This window comes from Gekko japonicus, unplaced genomic scaffold (assembly GCF_001447785.1).
Source record: "Gekko japonicus isolate JY-2015 unplaced genomic scaffold, Gekko_japonicus_V1.1 scaffold1193, whole genome shotgun sequence".
Classification (NCBI taxonomy): domain Eukaryota; kingdom Metazoa; phylum Chordata; class Lepidosauria; order Squamata; family Gekkonidae; genus Gekko; species Gekko japonicus.
The window spans coordinates 317,270-336,507 of NW_015164222.1; the positions used below are offsets into that span (position 1 = coordinate 317,270).

At 47.1% G+C, this 19,238-nt stretch overlaps 1 protein-coding gene across 1 annotated transcript in view; it reads right to left on the reverse strand.

The window, feature by feature from the left end:
• Positions 1 to 10,790, reverse strand: part of CD9 (CD9 molecule) — a 52,110-nt gene extending 41,320 nt beyond the window's left edge. Inside the window, exon 1 of the mRNA XM_015408542.1 lies at positions 10,471 to 10,790. Coding sequence (XP_015264028.1) covers positions 10,471 to 10,536 — 66 coding nt within the window. The 5' untranslated portion in view covers positions 10,537 to 10,790. The remainder of the gene's footprint in view (positions 1 to 10,470) is intronic.
• Positions 10,791 to 19,238: the final 8,448 nt, after the last annotated feature.

A 19,238-nucleotide genomic window follows, 5' to 3' on the forward strand; every position in this document is an offset into this window, starting at 1 on the left:
GTATAATATGTTTTTATATTGGAACAGTATGTTTTATCTGCAAGATTTCTTGCTCTGTAAGCTGCCCTGAGCCCTACGGGGGAGGGCGGGGTATAAATCTGAATAATAAATAAATAAATAAATAAATAAATAAGAAGCGGGGGAGTCTCCATAGACTGTTCCTAATTTTCAAGCCATGGTGTGCCAGGACTCACTATGCCACCTTTCCTGTGGGGGAAGAGGAGGAGGAGGAGACGATGACTGAATTTATACCCTGCTCGTCACATGGAGTGGTTTATAATCTCCCCACAACAGACACCCTTGTGAGCTTGGTGGGGCTGAAAGAACTTATGAATCACCCAAGGTCACACCAGCAGTTGCATGTGGAGGAGTGGGGAATCAAACCTGGTTCTCCCAGATTAGAGTCCATGCACTTAACCACCCCACCAAGCTGCCTTTGGACAGCTGCTCATTTATGGAGAAATTGGACAATTACTCCCTTACCGTTCAGGGGTAGCCTGACAACTCTGTTTATGAACATTCAGAGCTGGTGGTGCAGGCACCACTAACGGCAAAGGAAGCTGGAACGTATGCTACTCCTGGAAAGCAGCACAGAGGCCTGTGAACCCAGGTTACGGCACTGAAAATATCGTGATATTATCCAGTCCTTCCTTCCAAAACCTCAAGGTAGCATGCACTGCTCTCCTCTCTTCTGTTTTGTCCTCACAACAATCTTGCAAAGGAGGATCAGCTGAGAGAGTGACTGCTGAGAGGTCACCCAGTGAGATTCCTGGCAGAGTGGAGTTCTGAACCAGAGACTCCCCAATCCTAATCCAATGTAACAACCCCACCCTAACAGAGCCTTGTCTGTTTCTTCTCTGTTATGCTGCTGCCTGCTTCCCCTTATCAGCAGACAGGAGGCAAAACCACATCAGACTGAGGTGGAGAGGATTCCACACGTAATGCCACTCTGAAGTTACAGCAGCATCTCAGGGCAAATTCATACACTGAAAAGGCCTGTTCTTGTGGTGGCCATTTCAGTCAGGAGGCACTGGGAGGTCCCCGTTGACAACTCCATTTCTTGTGTGTGTGGACCTGATTCATCTCAGTGCTTGTAGGCAGAGGACTGCTTGATCCTCCTCTGCTCATGCTCTTTTCCCTGACCTTAAATGGCCATGGGGAAGCCACCGCTGAGGAAATTTTATTTATTTATTTATTTTTCACATTTATATCCCGCCCTCCCCAGTGGGCTCAGGGAGGCTAACAAGGGCAGGGTAATTAGCCGTGCCATCATTAAAAATATATAAAGCATAATAAAAACATCCAACACTTAAAACAATGGTGCTCAGTCAATTACTAATCTCATATGTCCAGGATAGAATCAACCCAGTTCCAGGTGGTACTCCCATGATATTTATGCCCAATAGCGACGGCTTATTGGATCTTCTTTACGTTGTCCAGGTTCTTCCTCAGGGCCTCGTCGGTACATCCTTTAAGGAACCATGACGATGGTGGAATAGTGGGGGGGGGGCGGCTCCTACTCAAAGGCCTGGCGGAAGAGCTCCGTCTTGCAGGCCCTGTGGAACTGCATAAGGTCCCGCAGGGCCCGGATCTCCCCCGGGAGCTCGTTCCACCAGGTAGGAGCCGCCACTGAAAAAGCCCTGGCCCTGGTCGCAGCCAATTTGGTGTCCTTGGGGCCTGGGATAACCAACAGATTTTGGGCCCCCGACTGTAGTGCTCTTGGGGAAACATGTGGGGAAAGGCGGTCCCTCAGGTAGATTGGACCCTGGCCATATAGGGCTTTATAGGTAAGAACCAGCACTTTGAAGCGGATCCGGTATGCTATTGGCAGCCAGTACAGCGCTTTCAGCACAGGCTGAATGTGGTCCCTCCTAGACATCAACAGCCTGGCTGCAGCATTCTGCACCAGCTGCAGCATTCTGCACCGGCTGCAGCTTCTGGATTTCTGACAAAGGCAGCCCCATGTAGAGAGCATTGCAGTAGTCTAGCCTTGAGGTGACCGTCGCATGGATCACTGTGGCAAGGTCATCGCGGTCAAGGTAGGGGACCAACTGCTGTGCCAACTGAAGATGGTAAAAGGCTGACTTGACAGTGGCTGCCACCTGGGCCTCCATTGTTAATGAGGAGTCCAGGAGCACCCCCAAACTCCTAACCCTAGACGCTGGCACCAAAGGCGCCCCGTTGAAGGTCGGGAGAGGGAGCCCTAACCCTACACCGGCCCAACTCAGGCCCAGGACCTCCGTCTTTGCCGGGTTTAGTTTCAATCGGCTCAGCTGGAGCCAACCAGCCACAGCCTCTAAAGCCCGATGAAGGTCATCGGGACTCGAGTCCGACCGGCCACCCAGCATCAGATAGAGCTGGGTGTCATCTGCATATTGATGGCACCCAAGCCCATAACTCCGGGCAATCTGGGCAAGGGGGCGCATATAGATGTTAAATAGCATCGGGGACAACACCGCACCCTGAGGCACCCCACAATCAAGGGGATACCTATGGGATTGCTGGTCCTCGGCCTTTGTCCCCGACCTTGTAGGAAAGAGGCAAACCATTGAAGGGCAAGCCCCTGAATCCCCACGTCGGCGAGGCAATGGGTCAGCAGCTGATGGTCGACCGTATAGAACGCGGCCGACAGATCTAACAACAGCAGTGCCACCACACACCCTCGATCCAGATGCCTTTGGAGATTGTCAGTCAGGGCGACCAAGGCCGTCTCAGTCCCATGACCAGGGCGAAAACCGGACTGGAAGGGATCTAAGACTGAAGTGTCCTCCAGAAAGCTCTGTAACTGTAACGCCACCGCCCTCTCAATAAGTTTGCCCAAATAGGGCAAATTGGACACTGGCTGAACATACTGGTGACTATACATGCTTCCTGAATGGGTACAGTTTCCAGCCTCCAGGTGGTAGCTGGAGATCTCCTGGGATTACAACTGATCTCCAGGTGACAGGGATCAGTTCAGCTGTAGAAAATGGCTGCTTTGGAAGGTGGACTCTATGACATTATACCCCATTGAAGTCCCTCCCCTCCCCAAATCTCCAGGTACTTCCCAACCAGAATCTAGCAACCCTACCAATGGGGCAAATGCTGCTTTCCTAGGGCCAGTTTCAAGTCAGGAAAATGGCACATAGAGATGCTTAAGTCCCTTCTCATAACATGCTGTAGTCCTGATCCGAATTGGGCCCATATGTGCCTGGGAACTGAGTTGCCAGCAAAGATCTCCAGGTCCATAGCTAATCTAAAGGCCCTGTGGAAATCACATAGACTTTGTAACACCTGAATCTACCTTCAGACTCAGGTGCTCCAAATACTAGTTTGTCCCAAAGAAATAAATGAAGACATTTGAGTGGAATCGTTTATGTTCTCTGAATATCTGAACTATGCTAATAATATTATTCTTCCTCAATCCACACATATTTGGTACACTGAACTGTATGTCAAAGCAAATGCCCTTCAACTCATGGAAGAGACTCTCCTGGATGAAACCAGGAGTTTCTTCAGCCAGAGGTCCAGGGTGCGTGTTTAGCAGTATGATCTAACAGAAGAGCAGTTTCAGCAGAAAGCAGAAGCCTTGGGAACTGGACATCTCCAACTGTACCATGTTTTGAAGTGAAGGCTGAATCTTCCTGGCTTCAGAGTTTACCCTGGAGGCCTAAGTGTGGTCTTTAGAAGAGTCTAGGTGAGGGACTGCCCTTTAATCTCTTGCAGAGTGGAACCATCAGAACAAAGTCTGAGTCCAGTGGCACCTTCAAGACCAACAAAGTTTTATTCAAGGTATGAGCTTTCGGGTGCACGAACATCACTGTATCTGTAGAAGTGTGTGTGCATTCCCACCGTGAAACAAACTTTCTTGGTCTTAAAGGTGCCACTGGCCACTTTGTTCTGCTGCTTCAGAACAAAATGGCGACCCACCTGGATCTATCAGAGTGGAACCATGTACATTTTTAAGCTTTGCGCCTCTTGCCCACTTCATGGGGGTAGCTCTCTTGCAGAAGAATGGCATCTTTTCTGGTCCTCGATTAAATGTTTGAACTATGGAAATGCAACCCCCATCAATGGCTTTGCATTTAGAAAAGTATGAGGCTCCCACTACCACAAGAGCCACTGTGAAAAGTGGTCTTGCATTCTGAAGCGTGGTGGGATGTCTGGCCCTGGATGCCTCTGTCTCTTCATCCAACAGTAAGCTCCTAAAAAGGTGTTTGACCTGAATAATAGTGCATAATGTGTGCTCAGAGCAACTGAAAACCTAAAATGTAAACTTTTCTCCTCACCACTTCCTTGACCACAATATCTGAGCTAAAATTTTGTGCTCAGGCTATGTTGGACAGATAAAGAAAACTTTCACAAGCCTCTTACAAAAAATACAGCTGTTTTAGGACAGGACTTAGCTGAGCATTAAGGACAGAGGTGATGATGCCTTCCTTTGGGGAAACCTGATTAAGGAGCTTGTCAGCTCATGTGGAAAAAAGCAGGTAATGGGCTGGATCCCACTCCCCTACAGTTGCAGACAGACCATACTCAACACATAGCAAAGACAAATGGGCTGAAGAGGACAACTAATCTTCCTATTGACAAATCCCCAATACAGTTCCCAGGAATTCCAGAGCTCCTTGTAACATACAGGTGAAAGCCATTGATTTAGGCAAACAGAAACAATGGACGGGGGGGGGGGGGGGGGGGGAGTGGCTAGCTTCAGTGTGTGTGGAAGTCCCAAATATAGTTGCTTGGAGAAGGTGACTGAATGGATGAGGGCCAATAAACCAAACTACAGTCCAGACGTGACAATAGTGGTGTTGCTCAACTATATATCCAGCCATTGAACAAGGACATTGCTTACCAGGCTTGGCTGGTGTGCCAGCCACAACGTCTCCTTCAGAAGCAAGACTTGGCCACAGTAATCCATGCTTAGACCTTGAGCAAAACGTTTTTGGTCTTGAAGGTGCCAATGGACTCAAACTTTGTTCTATCTGGGCTAGATTAGTCTAGTTCACTCCATATGGAACTGCCTTAGAAGGCTGTCTGGAAGCTTCAATTAGTATAGAAAGTAGAGGCCAGGTTCTTGTTGGGGAATGGATCTAGGGTTCACGTCCCTGGAAAAGATCTTCGCTGGTTGCCTATTTGTTTCCAGGTGCAATGCCACAAGTTGGTTCTTACATTAAATTTCTAAATAACTAAGATGTTTTAAGGAGTGACTTATCCCATATCATACTGCCTAACAGTGCAAATCCTCATCCCAAACCTTGCCCTGTAATGTGTTGATGCCCATATAAATGAGCCAGGCTTTCTCAGTGGTGGTACCTGTCAGAATCCTGGTTAAATCGGTTCCCAACACCATTCATTCAAGAAAGATAAGTTTATTGAGACACTGATAGATACCCAACTGGACACTACCTGTGTTAGAACCGAAAGTAAAGGCATGAAGATTGCAGTTATACTGTGTTCAAGCAAAGGCACTAAAGATCAGGACCCAATCACCCTGCAACATTTGCCCACCAGAAATAACAGCTGACTACCCCCCCCACTAAGCACGTACCCCATCCCCTCTACAGAAATAAAGCAGAACAGCGGGTCTCTGCGACACAGTGTCTGGCACATCAAAGTATTTAGGAAAGCGAAAGTATTTCGATTTTCACACCCCTTTCCCCTCCTCCTTCCTCTATGGCAGGCGAACCATAAAATGCATAGTGAGCCTGACAGTACCCCACCTGTGTGAAACTCCCCCTCTGAAGTTCCAGAGGAGTTAACCATGTTAGTCTGTTGCCACAAAATAGTAAAAAGCCCAGTAGCACCTTTAAGACTAACAAACTTTATTGTATCATAAGCTTTTGAGAAACACAGCTCTCTTCACCAGATGCATCTGACTTGTCTCATCTGGTGAAGAGAGCTGTGTTTCTCAAAAGCTTATGCTACAATGAAGTTTGTTAGTCTGAAAGGGCTTTCTACTATTTTTCCCCCTCTGAAGTCTGCCCGGCACCGACCCTTCTACAGAAATATAGTTAATATTAAATTACTCAGGCTTTTATCAGAGAGGTTTCCTTACTTTTCAGCTTTATTGAACCTTAGTGTTTACTATTCATTTCAGAGTCCATTTCATTGTGCTATATTTTGTTTTATTTGACTGGTCTGACTCATTGTTTTATGCTGATCCTGTCTTTAGTTCATTTTTAAAAAAACAGCTGCTGAACTAATGTTTTCTCAGTTTTATGCTAGTATGGGTCATTTCAAATTTTTATTGTTACTTGCCTTGCCTGTTTTTACGGTTTTATTGCAGCTTAGTTATTTTAACTGTTGACTGATTGTTGTATGGTTCTATTCTGTTTTGTTACTATGGCAAGCCACCTCTGGCAGTCCCCCCACCCCTTGGGGAGACAGCAAAGAAGTGAATAAAATAACATTAAAATGATGAATAAGAAAGGAATACAAAATGTCCAAGATACAGGAAGCCTCACCCTCTAACTGGAATCATTACCCAGATTCAATGTTCCCTCTAATTCTCCCCCCGCCCCTGAGCTGAGCAGTTCACACCCTGGGGAGAATATAACTGCTGTAATCTTAAAATGGGCAACCGGCAGTGCAAGACCCTGTCTGACTCCAGACTACTGCTGAGCAGGGCTTCCTGTGTTAATGAGTGGTGACACGCGCACAGATCAGAGGGAACACTGCCCAGATCCCCTTGGAGTTTGTTTTCAGAATACTCTTCACTTTTCTCCAAAAATCTCATGGGCAGAGTTTATTCTAGATTTAGCATGGAACAAAACCAATTGAAGCCCTCTCTTAAAAAGCACTCCGTATAGGTTTTTATTTTCTCAGCATATAGGAAAGATTATCTTCTAAATTATGCTTTTTACTCTTGAGCCTTAAGAAGTGTACTTTAGTCTTCTGTCTCTCCCCCCCCCCCTTTAAATGTCCAAGAGCTGCCTGGTGAGCCCAGAATGGCTGAGAACATAAGAGAAGCCAAGGTTGGATCAGGCCAATGGCCCATCCAGTCCATCACTCTATGCCACACAGTGGCCAAAACCCAGGCGCCATCAGGAGGTCCACCAGTGGGGCCAGAGATAAAGGATATTAATTTTAAATACTTAATAATACCCACCCACTCCAAAAAATATGCCCTTCTTTTTAGCATATCATCTGTGCTTACCAAGTTTTAGTTTTGGAAAAGGTGCCTCCCAGCACCCCTCTCAAATAGCTGCCGGCCATCACTAGCAAGCCATGCCATACTCAGCAAATCCGGGGGGGGGGGGGCGCTGTCAAAACTGGGGTGCTCCCAGCCCACCAACCCCATTCACTGAGCTTGCTGACTCTCAAGCTGATTAGTCCCCTATCAGTAAATCATGATCCGAGACTCAAGTCCATAAACACAGAGAACACTAAATAGCCCAAAAGCAGAAAAAGCAACCCCACCCTAGTTTATCCCAAGCAGGAAAGGAAGAATAATAGAGAAGAAACGCCAACACAAATATACCAAGAGAGAAATATGCTCAAGGGAGTGTGTGCTATGCTCTGAAAAGAATTCTACTCGAAAATCTGCCCGTGAAGAACAGAATTCTGCAAACCTGTATATGTACCAGCATGGATCTATTGCCAATTTGTAGCATGGATCCAAATCCCCCCTTCTCTCCTCACCTGTTTTTAGCACAAGACAGTTGCTTGGGTCCTAAAGCCCTGTCCCCTGGCCACCAGAGGTTTCACCCTCACCTGTTCTCTGACTTTGGAGAGATTTCACACAAGCATATATCAAAAGTAAAAAAAAGTTTATAAGTTCTGATAGCTAAGCAGCTTTGGGTACCGAATTGGGTGGGAAGACAGGGCATACGTATTTAAGAACATAAGAACATAAGAACATAAGAGACGCCAATGTTGGATCAGGCCAAAGGCCCATCCAGTCCAACACTCTGTGTCACACAGTGGCCAGAAATACCAGTGCCATCAGGAGGTCCAGCAGTGGGGCCAGGACATTAGAAGCCCTCCCACTGTTGACCCCCCCCCCCAAGCACCAAGAAGACAGAGCATCACTTGCCCCAGAGCCCCTAGCTATACCTTGTGGCTAATAGCCACTGATGGACCTCTGCTCCATATGCTTATCTAATTCCCTTTTGAAGCCGTCCATGCTTGTAGCACCCACCACTTCCTGTGGCAGTGAATTCCATGTGTTAATCACTCTTTGGGTGAAGAAGTACTTCCTTTTATCTGTTCTAACCCGACCGCTCTGCAGTTTCATGGAGTGCCCACGAATAAGTCATGAGGGCTAGAAACATCTCAATGTCTAGAGTGACCAGAAACCTCAGGACTCTGTATTATACTTTATTCAGTATAAAGCACTCTGTCCAAGTGCAGAATTCATACAAGTCTCTGACATTTCTCCAGTCTCTGCCTTCAGGCAGAGCTCTCATGAACGAAAAAATGCTTTGTGAATATTTGGTCACTTATGTACGTCACTTCTGAAATCAATGAGAATGGAGAAAAACAGGAAGGTCTGGGTTTGAGATTGGGTGGGTGGAACAATGACTGGGAAACTACCTTGTTGATGACATCAGTCTTCACTAATGCAAGTCTAGAAAAACAGGGGCTTGTGTTTGTCACCATGGGGAAGGCTCTGACATCACAGACTGGTGGTTCAGCCTCACTCTGGAATTCCCTCAGCTCTGATCACATGCTGAGGTGATGCAATGCTGGTGTGGGCCCAAACCCTATTCACCTTCCTGAACGTTTTTCACCTTCCCATAGGGGGTTGCTTCTAGTCACTTTTCTTAGGAAACATACCCCCCCTCTCCAAAAGGGGCATGTTCCCCCCTACAAGACGGGCAGTTCCAAACAAGCACATGTGAAATGGTGTAATCTAATCCTGTGGAGTCTATGGCATGCTCTCTCCTGAAAGCTGGGATTTACTTAGGGTTATTATCTGCAAGAAACTGATCTTTAAAAAAAATGTAATGCAAATCCAGTGTGAGAAATGGAAATACAGAGAAGGGTCAAACACAGAATTTAATGACTGGGTGTCCAATGCTCCCTGTAAGCTGTGGAGTCTGGTGAGCAAAAATTTCTACTTTATGAGCTACTGGCATTTACTTTATGAGCATGAGCTACTGGCTTCTACTTTATGAACATGTTGGCCACTGCATAAATTAGTTTGCTTTGGAGCCATCCTTCCTGCGCTAAGACAAAAATGTGTGAGCTGGACGCTAAAGAACTGTGAGCTAGCTCACACTAACTCAGCTTAGAGGGAACACTGGCCTCCCATATTGGCAGCAGAAAGCAGGGCAAACGCCACCTTGCCAAGGGACTTCCCTGAGAGGTAACATGTTTCCAAGGAGCTTCAAAAGAACCTGGCTATCTCCTTGCTGAACCATATAACATTTAAGTTATAACAGAGTTATTTTTCTATTATAGGCAATGCTGTAAACATTTACAGGAAACGGCATTTTGAATGGCCAACTACCTGTTAAAAACGGAGGCACCTGGGCTAAAAGAGCCCCCAGACACCACATGCACAAACCTAAAGGCTCTGATTTGCCTAACACTGGGGTTCAAGTGGGGTGTCATGCGTGAAGTCTATCCTGCGCATGCTGCTTTTACAAGAAACAAGCAACAGAGCATGCAGCCTGTGGGTTGTAGAAGGCTTCTGAGGCTGTCAAAGTGAGAAAAGAGTCTGGGGCCTCGTGGAGGTCGTGTTCAGCTCCAAACACAGTCAGATCCGGGGGAGGGGGGGATGCCTCTGCGAGGGAGGCAGTAACCACCTTGCAAAAAGAGGGGGGGGGAGGAGAGACCCAGCCAACACCCTGCTATTCGAACACCCACCCACGCAACCTTTGCACATTCCACTAAAGAGCACGGCCAAGCCTCCCTCCCCTGGACACTCCTGTTAAGGAAAAAGTGAGCTCTGCGAGGTACACTCAGCCGTTGGCACCTCCAACTCCACCCTGCCACGAACACCTGGGCAAGTTTCTCCTGGGATCCAAAATCCCACTCTCTCTGGTGTTCCAACAGTGAGAAAAGTGCTGCCCTCTGCACGGGACTGCTTTCACCGGGGCGAGTGCAGAGCTGTGGCTAGCCCTGAGCGGCGAGCGCAAGCAGCGGCGGGGGCTGAGAGCGGGGAAACCGGGCCCTGGGTGGGAGAGCAGCGCCTTGCCAAGGAAGGGCGCGAAAGGAGAGCCGAGACCCGCTGCTGTGCGCGTTCCCAGTCGGCTCTGCGCTCCAGAAGTTCCAGCCCGCCCGACTTTAGCCTAGTTGGGGTGGAACGGAACGGGTGCGCAGGAGCTCCGAGGTGGCTCCTAGCAAGCGGCGGCCAGCCTCGCTTCTTCCCCGAGTCACCTCCGGCCAGAAGACGAAGTTGAAGCCGAAGAGCAGATACTTGATGCACTTGGTGCCGCCCTTCACCGGCATGGTGGCGGCGGCCTGGGCAAGGAGGCGGAAGCTGGGGGGGACACACCCGAGAGCGAAGAAGTCCCGCTCCGGGGCCAGGCCGGGCCTTACCCAGAAGACGAAGTTGAAGCCGAAGAGCAGGTACTTGATGCACTTGGTGCCGCCCTTCACCGGCATGGTGGCGGCGAGGAGGCGGGAGCTGAGCGCGGCGACGGGAGCAGCAAACTTGGCCGAGGCGTCCTCCTGGATGTTGCCGAGTGCGCAGGTCGCCGGCCTTCCTGTGCCAAGCCCTGCCCAGCCGGCCTCGCCTTTTGCTCGCTCCGGTGGCTGCCTCCCCCCCCAAGCCCCACCCAGACCTGAAGGCCGCTCCCTTCCTCCGCCCAGCCGAGGCCCCTTCCCTGGCTCGGCAACTTCTACGACGAGGAGCCGGAGTTCCTTCCGGGGGACTTCTTCCCAAGAAAGCGCGGCCGGTCCCAGGCTGGCTGTGCCGCCCAGGCTCCTTTTTCCGCCTCGAACGGAAGAAAACCTAAATCCTGTTGAACTAAAAGGGATTCGAGGGAGAGGAGCCTTCTTGGCATCGACGCGACCACCCCTTTTTGAGGACCTCCCTCTCGCTTGGCACCTCTGGAATTGGCGCTGCTGCCCCTCTGCAAACAGAGACCTTTACGTGGGGTGGTTGCGGCCTTAGGGTAGCTGACGGGGTCTTTGGGAGAGCCAGCTGCAAACGTCCCTTTAGCCAAGAAGCTCACTGGGAGCTAATAGTTCTCAGCCTAACCCACCTCAGGGGGTTGTTGTAAAGGATCAGACGGACGGAGGAAGGGTGTACGGTGTGGGCACAGCTCAGCTCCTTGGGTGGCATAAAAATGAGTTAACTAGCAGTAATAAATATTTCCTTCCAACATTCTGGGATTTCTTGGCTCTGTGCTGCTTGGGGGTTTTGTTGTTGTTCAGTCGCACAGTCGAGTCTGACTCTTTGCAACCCCATGGACCAGATCACACCAGGCCTTCCGGTCTTCCACCGTCCTCTGAAGTTTGCTCAATTTCATGTTCGTTGCATCGATGACATTAACCATCTCATCCTTTGCCGTTCCCGTCTTCTCTGATCTTCAATCTTCAATCTTTCCCAGCATCAGGGTCTTCTCCAGTGAGTGCTCCCTTCTCATTTGGTGGCCAAAGTATTTGAGCTTCAGTTTCATTATCTGGCCTTCCAGGGAACAGTCAGGGTTGATTTCTTTTAGGACTGACTGATTTGATCTCCTTGCAGTCCAAGGGACTCTCAAGAGTCTTCTCCAGCACCATAGTTCAAAAGAATCTATTCTTCCGCGCTCGGCCTTCCTTATAGTCCAACTCTCGCAGCCATACATGACTACTGGGAATACCATTGCTTTGACCATGCGGACTTTTGATGGCAGGGTGATGTCTCTACTTTTTATCATGCTGTTTAGGTTTGCCATCGCTTTCCTCCCAAGGAGCAGGCGTCTTTTAATTTCATAGCTGCTGTCACTGTCTGCGGTGATCTGGGATCCCAGGAATGTGAAGTCTGTCACTACTTCGACGACTTCCCCTTCTATTTGCCAAGGACTGATGGGGCCGGATGCCATGATCTTAGTTTTTTTGATGTTGAGCTTCAAGCCCAGTTTTGCGCTCTCCTCTTTCATCCTGAGTAAGAGGCTCTTTAGGTCCTCTTCACTTTCTGCCATTAGAGCGGTATCATCTGCATATCTGAGGTTGTTGATCTTTTCCCCAGCTGCTTGGGGTACAGCTGAGTTAAGTGCCAGGCTCTGGAATATATGAAAAATGGGGGGAAAGAGCTTTTGCCTTTGTGTGAAGTGTGTTCCTCTCACTTCTGCCTCTATCCCCTCACACAACATTCTCCAAACTTCCTTTGAAATCAAATTGCATGGCTCTGTGCCCCACCCATGGATGACCAGAACCTCTAGAATTGTATGCCCCCTGTAGGCATCCTTGCTGCTGTCTAGAGTAGGGTTCCCCAACACGGTGCCTATTTGCCAAGCTTAGACCCAGCTGGTGGTGGTGCAGGCTTGTGTTGCCTCAAGGAGTTGTGGGGAGGAGGGAGGGGGCTGCTTTCCCAGAGAACTGGCCCTGGATCAGCCTCTTGAATGTCCTATTGAACTCCTTGGTAGGAAGATGGGATTACAATATATACATGGGACTTACTTCTGAGTAAATATGGTAGTACGACTTATTTTGAGTAATACATTTAGAATCTGGCCAAACCTCTTCTTGTTCTTTTCTTCTTAGTCGACAATGTAAACTTGGAAACAAGAAACTCTTTTGTACTCTGTCCAGACCCAATAATGGTTCTGTAATGTGCTGGGGAAAACACAGTAATGTGCTGGGAAAGTTTCTTATCCCAAAAAAAGGATGATGATCAGTTTTGGAATTTCGAGGAAAGGTAGAAAGTTGTGGGGAGGAGTCTGTGATCAGTCAAAAAATGGCTACCATAGTGGGGCAGGATTGGTTCTTTGCTACTCAGTCATCTGGTAAGGAGTGACCCTAGACTCCCTTTTCTGATTCCATTTGCGATTTGGATCTAATTTATTAATTAAGGTACTTCTAAGTTGCTTCTGTCCCCAGCCAGACCGAAGGTGGCTTACAGAAACTTTCCAAACAAACCAAGTCATATAAGCACGAAAACCAAAAGTACATCCTGAATGGGTCCTCATTCACTGGGTTGGCAGCCATAGGCTGAAGGCTGCAAGCCAAGAGCCCTTCGGCCTGCATCTCTGGCCACCTCTGAACTTCCTGCCTTTGGACAGGAAAAAGAGAGAAATGTTTGGCGGCTGTGAAGATGTTCCATGAGACTCCGCCATCCCCAAGTAGCCTCTTTTAGCCCAAAAACTCAGGATGCAAGACGGTACCAGAAAACACATCCATGGCAAGGATTGCTGTCCAACATGTTTTGCACTGGGAGATAAAAGCAGGAAGCTAGCTGAGTTTTAGATAAGGGGTACCAGCAGGGACCGTGGAGGCGTGTGGCCTTTTGCAGTCACTTCGGTTACAGAAGCATCTCAGTTTAGCCCGAGTTTGCCAGAGCTTGGGAGCTAAGCGGGGTCATTTATGGTCAGCACTTGGATGGGAGACCACCAAGGAAGAGCAGAGTTGCTGTGTGGCGGAAGGCAATGGTAAACCACCTCCGTTCCTCTCTTGCTTTGAACGTCCCATGATGGAGTCACCACCTGTGACTCAATGGTCATTCTTCTTCAGCTAGAGATCCTTTGGGACTCTTCTGCCTCACAGAACTACAATTCCCAGAGTTTCTGGGTAAGAGACAATACCTGTTAAACCAGTTTTTATGCTTCAAAGATCACAATCCTATGCAGAACAAAGTTGGAATCCAGTGGCACCTTTAAGACCAACATGTTTAATTCTGGGTATCAGCTTTCCTGTGCATGCACACTTCTTCAGCTGTGCATGCACATGGAAGCTGATACCCAGAATGAAACTTGTTGGTCTTAAAGGTGCCACTGGATTCCAACTTTGTCCTAATGCTTCAGACCGACATGGCTACCCACCTGAACCAATCCTATGCAGAGTTACCATCAACTAAGCCCATTGATTGCACTGTACTATGGGTATGTGTATTTAAAAGACTGTTTCTCCTGCTGCTTCTTTTTAAAAAGATCAGTACACTGTCACCTATGTTAAGTTCAAGTTTTAACAGCTTAGAGACAGCAGGGCTGCATTTCACAAGACGAGTGGAACAGCCACGACCCATTGCCTTTACAAAGTGCTTGTTGGTGGATGCCTTGACAGACATTTGCTCTCTTCTTTGCCTGCTCAAGCTGCCCCGACAGGCTTCGAGTTCCCTCCCCTCCTCAAACCCTACCAACGCCAGTCTCCACCCACAAATCTCCTAAAATTTCCCAACTTGGAGTTGGCAATCCTATTGTGCTACAGCCCTTCCTCTTTCCTCTGCCTTCTGTCGTTTTACCTTCCTCTTTTCCCAGAATGATGTCAGACGAAGCCAGTTATAACATTGCCACAGATGTTCTTCTCTCCCTTCTACACCCTTCCTCTTTTTGCTTTTTGACAACAGAGGAGGGAGGGAGGAAGCTTTGGGATCCAGCAGTATGTGTCAATGGAGGGGGGATTTTGTTGAAAGGGGGCCCAAAGGGGCCGCATCCCTATATTTTTTTTTTAAGGGAGGAGTTCCTCAAAAAGTATCCCACTTTTTTTGCCAATTTTCCTCTAGCCGGATCTAGTGGCTCCCGGTGGTATTCTGAGACGTGGTTACTCTCTAGACCAGTCATTTCTAAACTGCATCCCATGCAGGGCTGCCAAAATCTGGGCTGGGGAATTCCTGGAAATTTGGGGATAGAGCCTGGGGGAGGGCAGGGTTAGAGGAGAGGAGGGACCTCAGCCCCTTCAGAGCTGCCATTTCCTTCAAGGGAACAGATCAGTTGTCATTCCAGGGGAGAGCAGCTAGTGTGTTGTAACAAATACAATGAATCAGATAAACGAATCTAGTTCAGAATCCTGGTTTGAGGAAAGGAAGCAATTTCCAGTTTGCCCAAGTGACTGCATAGGAATGTCGTGGCAAATTGGACTCTGAAGCCTTTCAAAAGCCACGTCAGAGCAGGAAGAACAGAGCAATACACGTGAACAGAGGAGCTGTGATGTAAGTGTGGTCTTCCTTTCACGGAGGCTATGACTGATCAAGACGTTGTTCACTAGTAGTGTGAGCTGGTATATTTGTTTTTCAGTTCAGTTTATTTAGATATAAAATCTGCTTAAAACCTTGCCACATACAATACTAGGATCAGCAAATAAATATAAAGGTTTCATTATAGTCCCGCCTCGTTTAAGGACTTAATTATCTGCTTATGTATAGAAGAAGAAGCAGAGGAGGAGTTGGTTTTCTACCCCACTCTTCACTACCCTTCCTGTCCCCACAACAGACACCTTGTGAGGCAGGTGAGGCTGCGAGAGCTCTGAGAGAACTGTGACTGATCCAGGGTCACACAGCCGGCTTCATGTGGAGGAGTGGGGAATCTAACCTGGTTCTCCATATTACAATCCGCCGCTCTTAACCACTACACCAAAATACAAAATGTTGTGACATTTGTTGTGAGTTACTTCTGAAGAAAGAATAGAAGAGAAGCAGAGAGATGTACGTAGAACTGCTCTGATCTTCCTGGGAAGCTTACTTACGCTGGTGTGATATATTGGGAGCGAATGTCACTATAGTAGGAGCAGTGTGATAATACATGCTCTACAGTCTCAACCTTTCCCATTTGGCAGGGACACACCCGTTGTGTATGAGGAATACAAGAAGTATCTGCCTCCCAAAAAGGCTGAGGGCAAGGGCGTTGAAGCATACCAGAGTAAATATTCTTCGGTATTTAGGGACTTTTAGTGCTGTTAAATAATCTGCTAGCAAGAAAGGGTTTTTGGAAAGGATGCTGCTGTAGGCAGGCCTTATATTTGTGTATACTTGATTTATGGTAAAATCTGCAATGGCAAGTTTAAGGGGCTATTTCATTTTTTTAAAAAAAATCAAAATGTGTTCCAGTTACCATAGCATACATGTGGCAGGTGCTCTTGGAAGAGAAATTCTTCCGCTGGTTTGGAGAAGAACAAGAAGAAGAGATTGGATTTATACCCCACCCTTCACTACCCAAAGGTGTCTCAGGGTGACTTACAAACTCCTTTCCCTTCCCCTCCCCACAACAGACACCCTATGAGGTAGGTGGGGCTGAGAGAGCTCTTGACAGAAACTGCTCTTTTTTTCAAGAACAGCTCTTATCAGAGCTACGACTTGCCCAAGGTCATCCAGCCAGGTGCAAGTGCAGGAATGGGGAATCAAACCCGGTTCTCCCAAATTAGAGTCCACGCACTTAACCACTACACCAAACTGGAGACTTTAGATGTGGCCCCCAACACTTTATTCCACAAAAGGTCTAATTGGCATTAAGGTAAAACTGTTAGCAAGGTGAACAACGATGCTTAAAAATATTGTTTTTTGTAAGAAATGTAACATAACAGCTGGCTAGAGACCCGTCACTTTTGGGAAGTCAGTACAGCAACTCCGTTCCTGATGAAGAGAAGCTGACTTGGTTCCATCCTTGCAGCTAATTCGTTGAGGCTGATAGGAAACACTAGTCAAATGCTAATTATCTGGACGGGTGGTGGGAGCTGTATGTGTTATGTAGGGCTTGCTTTGAAATATTATGTCCAATGATAGCTGTTTAACTTTCCCCAGAGGAAGCCTTGGACAGGCATGGAAAGAAGGTAAAGGGGACACCATTGGGGCAAGGGAGCCACATCTGGCTTCTGCTTCTATGTCATAAGAACATAAGAACATAAGAAAAGTCTTGCTGAATCAGACCAGTGGTCCATCTAGTCCAGCATCCTGTCTCATACAGGGGCCCAACAGTTCCTCCAGAGGGCCAAAAACAGCCCCCCCCGGCTGTTCCCCCCCCCCAGCTGAGTTAGCAGTCCTAGTTGCTGTGCATGGACCTGTAATATAAACAGACAGCCCTACTTTCAAAAGCAGGGCCACGAAAGCGGAGCTCTTCCGCCAGGCATTTAGGTAAGGAGCTGTGCCCTGTGCCAATTCTATTTCCAGCCTCAGCCCGCCGTTAATGGATGGACCGATGAATGCACTCTACTATAGTTATACCGCCATCGTTATGCTAGTTGATTTTAATAACTTTTGTGTATTTTATATTGATATTTATACTGTTTTTTTATCTGTTGTTTCTTGTGTAAAGAAACAGCCTGCCTTGGCGGGGAAGGCGGGGTAAAAATCAAATAAATAAATAAATACTACAGAGTTCTCTGATTTCCACTTTTCCTTACTTCGTGGCACTTCCAGCACTTAACATAAGTTTGCAAGGGCAGTTTCTAAGGAAGGAAAAATGCACAGAAGACAGCTTGTCTGTTTTTTCCTCCTAAACCTTCATCTTGCCCCCTTTCTTTTAGTAACTTTAGTTTTCTGTACTTGCTTTAGGTGTTGACTTTTGATCCTTCACTTCCTTTCTCTTCTCACATAAGCCCTTTGGCGAAGTGCTATTGTGTGCCTCTTTATGATGTTGCCAGGATGCAGCCTTTTCTTTTTATCAGTACTTCATCTCTGTTTCACACACTCATCCTGTTTCCTACTAGCGTCTACTACTTCTCTTCTGGCTTCTCATATTTTCCCTGTGGTTCCAGTTCTTAACTTTACAGCATGAGTAACTTCTCTTGCTCATCACTTTGACCATCTCTTTCTCTGTCTCTTTCTCACGGACACCCTTTATTGCTCTGTTCGCTGGCTTTCATTATTATCTCATGGCAAGTCTGAGCTTCTTTTTAGGAAGAAATTTAGGAAACGGAATGCTTCTTTACTCAATGAGTAATTAAGTTGTGGGGTTTGCTGCCAGTGAGTGTAGCAATGGCTACAAGCATAGATAGATTTTAAAGGGGACTAGACAGATTCTTGGAGGAAAAGTCCATCAGGGACCACTGGCCATGGTGACTAAAAGGAACCTCAGTAGGCAGAGGCAGCAAACCTCTGGATCCCAGTGCTAGGAGGCAGCATCACTTGGCCTCTGTGCCCTGTTCGTTGACTCTCTGAGTCAAACAGTTTGGCCACACTTGTCAAACAGGATGTTGGACTAGTTGGACCATTGGTCTGATTCTACAAGTCTGTACATTCTCTTATGCCACTTCCTCTTGTGCCTTGATTTATCTATATACTGCTCCTCATACCTTTTGCTTTTCCATTGTTAACTTGCTTGTTAAACTGTTATACCGTCTCTCATTTCTGTCTGCTACAGAGCTCTCATTCCTTGTCTTATTTTTAAAATGATCAGAATTAACGTTTTGTACCGTCCCAAATACCTTCACTTCTAACTTCTTTCTAATGTTATCCTCTTTCACAGAGCATTGACACAGTCCTCCCATTCATCCTTTTGTCCATTCTTTTTATCTCAGTTTTATCGGATGTTCAACCTGTCAGACAACAGACAGCAGAGACTGTTGTGAGTTTGTATTTACCATAAAATGCTCAGTGCGCATTTAGTGCTCTAGAAAACAGATGGGTATCACAATGAAGAGAGAATCCGTCACCCTCCAGATAAAACTTGTCTGCATCTGAGTGCCTTTGAAGAGCGCAAATAGAGGGCCACGGCTGATTTACAGTTTACCATTTAGGGAAGACTGTTTATTTGTGACTTTGCGCACAGTATTGAAATTGCCAAAACGGAGACTAGAAGGGGAAAGAAAAGATCTGATTCAGACCCTGCAGTTGGACCAGTCGTGAGACCAAGGACAGATTCCACATCAACCCCCAAAATGTCAAGGGAAAGGGAGAAAAAGGAGATGCAAGCCGCTATGGAAGCGATGGAGAAAAGGATGACAGATGCAATCCAAGCTATGGGGGAACAGATAGAAAAACGACTAGGGACTCAGATTGTAAAACAACTGGAAGCGCAAATGGAAAAGCAACTGGAGGTTCAAATGGCAAAGCAAACTCAAATTCATCTGAAACAACTTGAGGAAGTCCAGGGAAAAAATATAACAGCAATAAAGGAACTGGTTACATCAGAAATTACTTCAATCAAGCAAGAAATGGAAGGAGTCAAAAAAGAGATACAAGTTACTGCAACCAAGGCAACAGAGACGGAAGAGAAGATACAACAAATGGAAATGAATCAAGATTCTTTGACTCAGCAACTAAGAAGATCTGAAACAATGATGGAGTTCAGGAGGATGCAAACCCATCTGAGATTTAGAGGCATCAAAGAAAAAGAAAAAGAAAATATAAGAGAGGAAATGATGAAGGCCATAACATTATTTTTGGGAGAAGATGAAGGGACAATGGATTCAGATTTTGACTTAATTTATAGAGTGAACTCCAGAATTGCGGAAAA